The 12724-nt window shown below is 36.1% G+C and overlaps 1 protein-coding gene across 1 annotated transcript in view; it reads right to left on the bottom strand.

Moving 5' to 3' along the window:
- Window positions 1-4971: 4971 nt before the first annotated feature.
- si:ch73-109d9.2 (uncharacterized protein LOC565042 homolog) overlaps window positions 4972-12724 on the bottom strand; it is a 32170-nt gene continuing 24417 nt past the window's right edge. The window contains exon 8 of the mRNA XM_061911748.1: window positions 4972-9526. Within this exon, the coding sequence (XP_061767732.1) occupies window positions 8550-9526 (977 nt within the window). The 3' untranslated portion in view covers window positions 4972-8549. The remainder of the gene's footprint in view (window positions 9527-12724) is intronic.

The raw sequence follows: 12724 nt of genomic DNA, 5'->3' as shown, positions 1-12724 counted from the left end.
GGGAGAGCAATGCTATCAACAACGCTGCAGCTAATCTTGGCGCTATCTTCACTGCGAAAATCAAATTGACCAACTTTTTGATGCACACCATCTTCAACTCCTGCCTCATCAATAACACATCTCTACCATCCAGACTTTGACACAAGCAATGTCAAAAGATAAGACACAAGTGTGAAGTGAAGTGAATTAAATGTATATAGCGCTTTTCTCTAGTGACTCAAAGCACTTGACATAGTGAAACCAAATATCTAAGTTACATTTAAACAATATTAGCTCAGTAAAAATACATTGGTCTCTCACAAAGGCGTTGTGGGTATAAGCCCCGCTCGAGCAGTAAGAAAAAACAATGCAGCCGAGTTTATACTACAAACAGCAATCATTGCATTCCGCTTACAAAATCGGCCCTTGGGCTTCAGCGCCTGTGCAATAAGGCGGTTCTGCGGCCAGTGATCGTAGCTGCGACTGTCGAGTCGACCAAGTTTTTGCAGAACAACCTATGCCCGTTTCAGCATATGGAAGACCAGTTCTAACTTAGAGGACGTGCTCAGAATGTGATGGAGCATTTTAAAGTAGTGGTCATGTTATAGTGGCCGGGTGACTGCCATAGCAATGACGCTTGGAGAATCTTCCGGGCTACCAGTGAGTACTGTAATCTACAGTAGAACATGCTCAAGGCTTCTTTAACGGAATAAAGAAGTGTAAAGGTGACTAAATGGGTGTTTGTTCATGTTTAGAGGGCTCTAATTGTGTTATTTTTTTTTGTCATATACTGTCTTTGAGCTCTAAATATGAAACTGTTGAATTTATTAAAAATATTCCAAATTCGCTGATTTTTTTTTTTTACCACGCTCAGGCCTAAACTCACTGAATTTTCCTTTAATGAATGGGAATTGGAAAACAAAAAACAAATGTTTCAAATGAACTTTATTTTTAAATACAAAATAAATAAAAAAAGCATGCTTCTTTTTCAGTGTAGAACAGCAATAATTAGTGAGGGTACTAGAAAAAATAAATTCACATCTGAATTACGATTCTTATTAACTCAAATTCTGTAACAGTTCATTTTCAAGAATCTTTTTTTTTTCAAATCAATTTACCAAAATATATATTTAAGGCACTTACTTTTAGTTCATAAGCATCAGAAGCCAAGAGGAGCTTTTGTAACTCTCTAATCATGTTTTACGTACATGTTATCATGTACAAACCAAGTAATATACTGCGAGAATTGTGTTGAGTCAAAAATAGATTCAGAATCAAAACACCTTTTTTTTAGTGTCCATGTGTATTTTTTCTTTTAAATGCCAACTAGAGAGGCAGTTTTCTGACTCTGTAAGTGTAAGTTCATTACTCCAAGCAACATTTGTAAGTTATACAATATAACTAAACAATCTTACTTGGGGACAGCGTGGCATGGTGGGTAGAACAGCCATGCCAGCATCTTGAAGGCTAATAAACACTCATTTGAAGGCTAATAAACACCTTTATTAACATTTTCAACACCGCTGCTTGTGTTCAGGGTCACGTGTCGTACTGTTTCACAGTTACAGGAAACCATAGCATATACAACAGAGGAATACACACCTGCTTTCCTCAAATTTAAACTACGTTTTGATCAGGTTTAAGGTAGAAAAAGCAAACCAAGTAACACACATTAAACACAATTAAGAAATGCATATGTCAATTAAATAGCCCAACAATCAAATATTGATAGGCACTGAAAATAACACCTGCATTATGTTAAAACTGATTATTTTTAGCGTACTTCTATAATTACAAGGCAGCATAATATCAAAGTTATTTTTTTAAGTTAAAAAACACATATTAAATAAATGCGTTTTTTAAATGTTTAATTAGATTACACATTTACAATCACATTTAATTAGACTTGTTTGTTAAATGGTTCGTTTAATGACAATCCAGTCAGTACTCCTGTTTGTACAACAGAGGGCGACATTGTATAACTAAGCGATTGAGTAGTGCACATTTTAAAACCATTTAAACCAGAAATGGGCAAATTAAGGCCCTAGGGTCGCACCCGTTAAGCTTTTCAATCCGGCCCAACGGACAAATAATTTTGGTGGATCTTTAAGATGGAATTAACTGTAGCTGCCATTATGTGCAGTGATGTTTTCAAATTAGCGTAAATCGTAAAGTTAAAGTACCATTGATCGTCACACCCACACGAGGTGTGGCGAAATTATTCTCTGCATTTGACCCATCATCCTTGCTCAGCCCCTGGGAGGTGAGGGGAGGGGTGAGCAGCAGCGGTGGCCGCGACCGGAAATCATTTTTGATGATTTAACCCCCAATTCAATCAATCAATCAATCAATGTTTACTTATATAGCCCTAAATCACAAGTGTCTCAAAGGACTGCACAAGCCTCACCGACATCCTTGGCTTAGATCCAACGTTAGGCAAGAAAAAACTCAACCCAATGGTATTACAATGAGAAACCTCGGAGGGGACCGCAGATGTGGGGACCACCAGCCCCGGGCAACTGGTGCAATGGACCTAGTGGATCTAGCATAATATTGTGAGAGTCCAGTCCATAGTGGATCTAACATAATAGTCAGAGTCCAGTCCATAGTGGGGCCAGCAGGAGATCATCTTGAGTGGAGACAGGTCAGCAGCACAGAGACGTCCCCAACTGATGCACAGATGAGTGGTCCACCCTGGGTCCCGACTTTGGACAGCTAGCGTATCATCTGTGGTCACTGAATCTGTGCTCTGTCCCCCCCTCCATGAAGGAGAGGGGGCTTAGCAGAAAAGAAACGGCGGATCAACTGGTCTAAAAGGGGGGCCTGGTCCTGGGAGTTCTGTTGCTGGATGGCATGCCTGCGGGGGTCTGGTGGTCCCTTGTTTCTTTTCTGGATGGCTGGGGCCCTTCTTTAGCTCCCACACATACTTTAAGGTGGCGACTTTTCCAGGGTGTAGACCGCCTTCCGCCCGATTGTAGCCTAGATAGGCACCAGCGGCCCCCGCAACACCAAAGGGAATAAGCGGTAGAAAATGGATGGATAAAATATAGCAAATATTTTTATTTGAGCTGGTTTTTGGAGAGTACCAGATATACATATATACATACATACATATATATACATATACATATATATATATACATATATATACATATACACATATATATATATATATATATATATATATTATATACATATAAATATACATACATACATATATATATATATTTATATATGTATATGCATACATATACATATATATATATATATTCACACACACATATATATATATATGTGTGTATATATATATATATGTATGTATGTATATATATATATATATATATATATATATATATATTTATGTGTGTGTATATATATATATATATATATATATATGTATGAATGTATGTATGTATATATATACATATATATTAGGGGTTGGCAAATTAATGCGTTAATTACGCGTTAACTCATCAATCTATTAACGCCGACAATTATTTTATCGCACATTTGCGTATGTTGTTTACATGCTTTTATTTTGTTAAAGCCTTTTCTTAAAAAGATGGCGTCGCCCGGATGAGCTTCGTTGTCGAGGGGCTCTTGGTAAAGATGGAACATTTGGCAAAAATACCAGACAATTCTGCAAATTTCATGGCTGGCTTACAGCGTGGTCACTCCGGGATCACTTACGACCGCCAGACAATTCTGGATGTGGATAGATCGGGCCGTTTTGGACTGAATGACGCGTGCTTGCTAGACCGGCTAGCTAGCATGGGAATACTTTGCCGGCTACATCCAGCGGCCTGTGAAGCAGCGGAGTATATGTGTTGTCTGTCTATTTATCAATAATGCAGACGAGGCGTGTTGGCTGAGTTCTTAACGTTTACTTTCAGAGCGTGCATATCACAACATACAAGATGCCGTCATGGAGACACAACCTATACCGGGCTACCGCGCATGCTCGTCACTCCTGTTGCATGCTGGGTAGGGTAGTTCTCATAACATCACAATATTGTACCATGTATATGATGCGTTCAGTTTATCAAAGCACCAAGCAAACAATCGGAAAATTCCCATCATATCAATTCCTAGATATGGTCATAATTATTTTAAGTGCACTACGCAGAATAAACACAACATTATTAATATTGCTACTAAATATAATTTGATCAAAAATTCCCTAAAACAGCCCACTACCTATAATATAGTTTTTTTAAACATAAGATCCCTGATAAAAAAAAAAAAATTCTGCTGTTACCTCAGAAATTGCCTGTTCAGATGTTATGATTGTGGCTCAGAGATTTGTATGTAGATTATAATTATTTTCCATAACAAACAGGATAACTTAAACACCCTGGCAGTGGTAGTAATAAGCTTAAATGTTTGTATTTACATTTTTTGAGTTGATTTTCATAAAATATGCTATTTAACTGCAACTGTTTAACAAGGACTGATTTAAATTGTGTTTGCACAATAATATATATATATATATATATATATATATATATATATATATATATATATATATATATATATATATATATATATATATATATATATATATATATATGTGTGTGTGTGTGTGTGTATATATATATATATGTAAGCCAGCCATGAAATTTGCAGAATTGTCCGGTATTTTTGCCAAATGTTCCATCTTTACCAAGAGCCCCTCGATGCTGGGCGACGCCATCTTGTTAAGAAAAGGCGTTAACAAAATAAAAGCATGTAAACAACATACGCAAATGTGCGATAAAATAATTGTCGCTGTTAATAGATTGATGAGTTAACTCATAATTAACGCATTAATTTGCCCACCCCTAATATATATATATATATATATATATATATATATATATATATATATATATATATATATATATATATATATGAACCCAACATAGAAATGACACAATAATAATTTCTAAATGATGAATAAAGCTTAAAGAACATGATGAAGTGAAAATAGAAAGAACAAATTCCAGGCCATAGTACAATACAGTACATACATTAAATGCTGTACATACATGACATACATAATAACATGCATATGCAGATATTACATGTATACAAGTGAAACTCAAAAGTATTAATATATCGTGCAAAGGTTTGTTTATCTCAGCAATCAGATTGACAAAGTGAAACTAATAGCATCTGTTTATATGAAACTCAAAATATTAAAATCTTTCTTTTAATACAATGTTTATGATTATGGCTTACAGCTTAATAAAACTTTGAATTGAAATTCTCCAACAAATGTTGGTTTTCAAAAACTGTAAACCATGATTATCAACATTCCCACAAATACAAGTTTGACACATCTCACTTCGCATGTAATGAGTTTGTATCCGTGTTACATTTGAAGTTAAATTGCTGATACGAATGAACAACGTGCTTGTTCTATCTTCGACTAAAGTAAAACTAAGAAAACAATCCTAATTTGTCGTAGATGTATTTTTAAGTTATTATGCCATGATTTAGCCTGTCTGGCCCACTTGGGAATACATTTTCCTCCATGCGGCCCCTGAGCTGCAATAAGTTTGACACCCCTGGTTTAGACACTCTATGCCACAGAATGATACACGGGCAAACGGCTTACAGTAGCTTGCTACACACAAGTTTTAGACCTTACAATAACTGAGGCAGAACACAAAAACTCGGGACAATATTTTGGCAATAAACAAGTTGTGTAAAAGAGGTATACTGAATATAAAAATGGCAGAATTTGTGTATTACTTGAACAAATATTTTTAGCAAGGGTATGCAGGAACAACTCTTTAATTTCTATTATATTACCAATATTGGAGCCTTGAGGATTGACCGATACTGCTATTGATCCGATATGAGATATATAGTGTTCTAAAAAATACTTCTAAAAAGTAATTAATTATAGTTACCCGTTATTTTACCAACAAGTAATTGTATTAGTCTTTAACAAAAGGGAACGTAATAAATTTTACTTTGAAAAACAACAACTTCACAATCTATTTTACGTAGTTGAGGGACGTTACATATGAGAGCATTGTGTGTTCTTTTAAAAGGCGGGGCCTGTTGCCAAGTGACGTGTAATATCAGAAAGATCTTCAACGGAGCTATGTTTGTTAGCTTTAGCGGCGACAATTTGTCGGCTCTGACGCCAGCACTTTTGAATATTTTCACCAGATTGTGTTAACTCTGCCTAATAAGGACATCGTATGTGCTTTGAAGGCGGTCATATTTTCTTGTCAACAAACTGTGTATTGATGGGATGGCAAGTTTGTCACATAAATCTATGATTTGGTGATCATTATTCCCATTGTGTGGTCGAGTGCGTATGTTGTTGTCTGCTGTGTCACAGTGTGATATTGCCTCTTCCTATTTGATAGAAAGTTAATTTTAGTGCGGTGGTGCTTGTTGCTTTCACGAGTAAAACGGTATTTCCTGCATTATTTGCTGCACCTATAAAGATGTCTTGTTGACCATAAACCACATCAAAAGTAGCGTGCCAGGTTACATCAAGCTCTTAAACGGCGTTATAACGGTTATTAAAAGTAAATAATTAAATTACCTGTTACCAGTAAAAGTAATGGCACTACTAACAACGCTGTTATTACGAACACTGGATATATAGTCTCAAATCATAGTAGATACGTTTATTTTATGGTGTGAAATGTTAGAACTGATTTGATCAAGTGAAATTAGTCAGACAACAATATAAGGTATGAAAAACATTATCATATTTATTAGTAATTGTTTGGAATAGACTGTGCGGTGTTTGAAATTCAAGTGGAGGGGTTATTGTTTTGGCAACACAAAGTGACCACAATAATTCAATGAAGTTAAAGTCATAACACAGTAATCTGAATGATGTGGACACGTTTGTTACTGAATAATTTCTCATACGCTTCTGCCAGGGAGACTTTGCATGTGGAACTAATATGCAACTATAATTATTTGATATTTTTCATATTGACGTGCGGGTTTAGACTGCTATATTGTTCAATGAAGAACACTTAACGTGTATGTCTGGCTTGTGTGCTATTGTGTGCTTAACTGTTGTGTAGCTACTAGCTCCTAGTAGCCCAGGGCTCGGGAACCTTTTTGGCTGAGAGAGCCATGACAGCCACATATTTAAAAATGTATTTCCGTGAGAGCCATATAATATTTTTTAACACTGAATACAACTAGATGCGTGCATTAACGAAGAAGCAGTAGAAAATGGATGAATGGATTTTTAAGTAGCACCAACATATTTAGAGTATAATAAGTCTCTTATTCTTCTTAATAACATTGTTATTCTGAAGCTAACCATCCATCCATCCATTTCTACCGTTTGTCCCGTACCCGGTGGAAACCTGTACAGTCACGGGGAGAACATGCAAACTCCACACAGAAAGATCTCGAGCCCGGGATTGAACTCAGGACCTTTGTATTGTGAGGCACACGGTCAAACCCCCCTCCCACTATGCTGTTCATAGTAGTGTGTGTGTGTGTGAAATGTTATTATTGAAATATTATTGATGGAGAGCAGGTCTTGTTGTGAATTCAGTTTTTGAGATGCTCTACAATTATAATTAATAAAATCCTTTCAAGACCGATGTTTAGGAATTTCGTTGACTAAATCTAAATTAATTTAGATGACTAACCCATGACTAAAACACATTTTGGTTAAAAGACTAACTGAAACTAATTTAAAAACCTGTCAAAATTAACATTGGTGAACATTTTTTTACACTCAATGTTTTTCCCTTTAAAAACACTGAATTGTAAGTTTTTTTTTAATAATATTTGCTTGAAACAGTGGATGTCTCTGCACAATTATTTGCACTTAAAAATGTATGTTTGTAGTAATAAATATGATTATAACATTTTAACATAATGTTTGTGTTCAGTTACAATAATGAATAAAATACTTCTTACCATTCATGCGAATTCTTAAACGGGTGCGGTAGAAACGAATGGATGGATAAAAAATACATGAGAATGTTTTATATTTCGAATGTTATTTTTAACACTGTGATTACCAGCAGAAATATTCATTACTTATCGTCTTTAGCAATGTCAGCTAAGATTTATCTGAGAGCCAGATGCAGTCATCAAAAGAGCCACATCTGGCTCTAGAGCCATAGGTTCCCTACCCCTGTAGTAGCCTATAGCTTGCCATGTTTACCTTTTGTTAATGATGAGACTAAAATACAAGAAAAGCGTGTGTGCTTATAAGAATACATTTAGATGTTAACTGGCTATCCAGTTTTACACAGGTAAACACGCTGCAGGACTGCTTGTATCAGATATTTTACATGGAAGACGATATCATTCGACACTTGTTTTTTTGCTGATATCGGACCAATATCAATATTGGATCTCTACACCCCAAATTATTGGAAAATGACACAGTTAACAACAACCAAATTGTACTTGTTACATACAGTAAGGCATTCTATTTTAAAATGCTTGCAATCACTTCCAGGAGACGAATACAAGAAGCTGCCTTCAAAGGTATCATATAAACTGTACAACATGACAAAAAACACACAATCTCAGGGACAATTCCACACAAAAAAACTGTGGTTTCCTAACCGCCGTGTCCGTCACTCGTCCACGTGTATTCTCTGATGGCGTTTCAGGTTGCACTTCTGAGTGAAGCGTTTACCGCAGGCTAGGCAGCAGTATGGTCTCTCTCCCGTGTGGACTCTGCGGTGGGCTTTGAGGTTGCTAAGTTTGGTGAAGCTGCGGCCGCACAGAGAGCAGCAGAAAGGCCGCTCGCCCGTGTGAATCTGCAGGTGGGCTTTCAGGTTGCTGAGATGGGGGAAACATTTGTCGCAATGGCCGCAGCGCAAGGGGTGTACCGTGTGGCCGTCTGGATGGGCCAAAGAGCGCGCGTGAGCCTGGGATCTGTTGCTGACACACTGGGTGGCAGTTCGACTAACGGCAGAGGTGAATTTATTTGCAGTGTGACTTCGCTGAAGTGTGGCAGGGGGCGTGGCTTTAGACGTGGAAGGAATACGGTTCAGGGTGTCTATGTTTAAGTAAGTGCAAGACAATGCTAAAGTGTTGTTCGACAGCGCAGGCTTTTTAATAGGCCGAATAAGTTGCTTCATGGCAGCCCGCGATTTGTCAAACGTGCCAACGTTAGAGTTCTGCTTCAGCTGCTCTTGTGCCGTCGTTTTACGGGGATTTGTGTTTTGCTTCGGTGCAAAAGAACTCTCTCTGTTCCTCTTAACTGCACAAGAAGACAAGATTTCTGGCTGTGAAGCTTCTTTCTTCACACATTGGATGCCCCCACAATCCACAATTGTCTCCTGCTTGACGGACACACCAAGTGAGTCAAGTTTCAAAAGTCTTTCCTTAGGGGAGGAGCTACAAAGCTGACCTCTGTCATGAGTAACAGGACTTACATTGCCTTCAGTGAAATACTCTTCCAGCCCCTGCTCTGCACGATGGACCAAAACCTTGGCTGAATAACACTTCCTGTCAGTTCCAAGGTTCTGATGATGCAGTGTTTGGCCTGTCCTACCAGCATCCATCTCCACTGACAGAAGCGCAGCCATGTCGGAGTCTTCCAGGCCTTCAGGAAATGTTAAGAGGTTAGATATCATTTGTATGTACTTCAATCTTTAACATTTAAATTGTGAGTAGACGGCACTTCTTTATCAAGAGGATAAAACAAGATTTGCATTTATGGGCCATTTCACCCACCAAATTTTACATATTGTGTGCTTAAATTAGGCATTTTCAAGCATGAAAACTGTGTGTGACTTAACATAGCAAATTTAAGGTACTGCACTGTATGGCACAGCATGTCATTAACATTAAATTAGTTGAAGCATTTTAAGATGTGTGTGTGTGTGTATGTATGTATGTATGTATGTATATATATATATATATATATATATATATATATATATTTGTATTAAAAATTTGATTTGTGTGGTTGCCGATGTGATTCAGGAAGAATATTATTTTACGACACGACCTGAAATGATTCAGTGTAATGAAATCGATTCAGTAGGACTGGGCGACATATCGATTTTATCAAAATATTCCAGTTTATTGTTGCAGACGATTAAAAAAAAAAAAAGTTTTTCCCTTCCTACAGAATATTATTTTTGCTCCCATGAGCTTCCGTAGCCCTCGCCTGCCCTCTTACTTCCCTAGCGGAGGTCCACCAACAGAGCAAAACTAGGTTAATGCTAATGCTAACGAGCGCAAAAGGTCTTTTCCAAAGAAAAGATAACTGTTTGAGTTTGTTTCGAACATGCATGTAAACAACATGATACAGCACAATTTCCAGTTTCTCTATTCAACATGTTCGAGAAGGAGTAGGAAGAAGCAGAGCTTATTTAGTCCTACTCCTTTTCCTTTACAAAGCAGTTGCTAACACTTTTGTTCACCTCCTGGTCTCAATTTATTCCCAATATACTTCATGAATAATAACATTAATCATACATAATTTGTGAAGTTATATTTCGTATGGTGAGATAACTAAGATTATCTAGAAATTGAATGGAATGCAATAAATTCAGAATGTTTATCATGGTTCTTCTTTGTACTTTGTAAACACTTTAACTTTGAAGAGCTTATTGAATTGGATCATATTAGTACATTGTTTGATTTCTTTGCTAAATCCTTTCCATAATTTAATTCCAAATACTAAAGGTCTTAAGTGTTGTACATGCATACAAATGTTTTAAATTACATTTTTCTGTGAGGTTATATTCCTCCTCTTTTGTTTAGAAGAATTATTGTATATTTTTGGGTAGCAAATTGTAGTTTGCTTTGTGCATCATTTAAGCTGTTTGCAAATTCACTATGTTGTGTACTTTCACTATTTTTGATTCAATGAAAAAAAGGTTTGAATGTTCTCTATATCCAACATAATGTATTATTCTAGCTGATCTTTTTTGTAACACCGTTAATTAATTAAGTGTACTTTTGTAGTTGTTTCCCCATATTTCTGCACAATAACTCAGATATGGTAACACTTGTGAGCAGTAGAGAATATGAAGTGATTTTTGGTGTAATACATATTAAGCCTTATTCATTATTGACATGTTTCTTCCTGATGTTGTATATTTGTATATGGGATTTCCAGTTCATTTTATCATCAATCATTACACCTAGAAATGTGTTTTCATTTACTCTTTCAATTTCTATTCTGTCTGTTTGTATTTGTGTTTGACTTTGTCTTCTACTGTTACCAAATAGCATTATATTCTCGGTATCTTTCTGTGCGGAGTTTGCATGTTCTCCCGTGAGTGCTTGGGTTCCTTCCGGGTACTCCGGCTTCCTCCCACCTAGGTGGATTGGAAACACTAAAATTGGCCCTAGTGTGTGAATGTGATTGTGAATGTGACCCCGAAGGGGGCAAACGGTAGGAAATGGATGGATTTATGGATAGTTTTACTGAGGATAGTCTGTTTTTGTCAAGCCATCTTTTGTTAATTTTTTCTGTTATTTGTATTAGCTTCGTTCTGTGTGGTCTCTCCTGAACCAAACAGTGTTGTATCGTCCGCAAATAGTCCTAACTTTAAATTTTTGGTAACTTTACAAATGTCGTTTTTATAAAGATTTAACTATTTTGGTCCTAGCATTGATCCGTGGGATACAGGATATTTTTAGCATTGTAGATTTGTGTTCGCCTAGCTTGACGTAGTGTTTCCTGTTGGTTAAGTAACTTCTAACCCAGTTTAAGACCAACCCTCTGATGTCATACCGTTCAAATGTTTTGATTAAAATATTGTGATTGTGTCAAATGCTTTAGTTGTATCCATAAACAGTGCTGCTGCACATTCTTTCCTATCTATTGTTATTACCTCTGTAATTTCGATTAAAGCCATCAACTTTGAAATATTAATTTGAGAATTCTATGTTTTTATTTTATGAAACTCTCTGATCTGTTATTGAACAGATTTTCATTGCGGAAGTAAAGAAACAGGTCTATAATTTGCAAAATGGTGTTTGTCTCCGGTCTTATAAATTGGTTCAACTTTAGCGGTTTTCATGTGTTTTGGGATTTACCTGTTTGAAATGATAGCTTACTAATAATATACATTAATGGCCCTGAGATCTCTTCAATAACCTTTTTTTTATTGTTTTCATATCAATTTCATTACAATTGATTGAAGTCTTAGATTTGAATTTCTTTTTCATGATTTACCTATTTCTTCCTGTGTCACTTTTGTGAGGAACATTGAGTTGAGATTTCTCTCTATGGTGTCATTATAGTCCTCAGTTGAAACTGGGTCTGTAATCCTTTCTTCCAATTTTTGTCCAATATTTACAAAGTAATTATTGAAGCTTTCAACTACTTCCTTCATGTTGTCATTATTTATGTTTCCGTCTGAGAAGTATTGGGAGTAGTCCCTCTTAGTGCCATTTTTAATAATGCTATTTAGAATCCCCCATGTTGCTCTCATATTGTTGTTGTTCCTGTCAAATAATTGACTGTAGTATTATTTTCTACATGTTCGTAGTATGTTATTTAGCTTGTTTCTATACATTATGTACTTATTTTCTGCCTCTGTAGTTCTTTGTGTTATACATTTTCGATATGATGTGTTTTTTTTTTTGGTACAAGCATTTTTTTTTATCATTTTGTCATTCATGGTTGATTGTTCTTTCTCTACTGAGTTGTTTCCATGGACAATGTTCTTCATAAAGCATTATGAATGTGTTTAAAACATTTTTATATGCTTCATCAACACAATTTTCATTATACACATTGTCCCAATTTTGCTTTTCAAGCTATTTTTTTCAAGCATTC

Source organism: Nerophis ophidion, linkage group LG01 (assembly GCF_033978795.1).
Source record: "Nerophis ophidion isolate RoL-2023_Sa linkage group LG01, RoL_Noph_v1.0, whole genome shotgun sequence".
NCBI lineage: Eukaryota > Metazoa > Chordata > Actinopteri > Syngnathiformes > Syngnathidae > Nerophis > Nerophis ophidion.
Note: the sequence above shows the minus strand (reverse complement) of the source record. Positions and strands in the feature narration are given on the sequence as shown.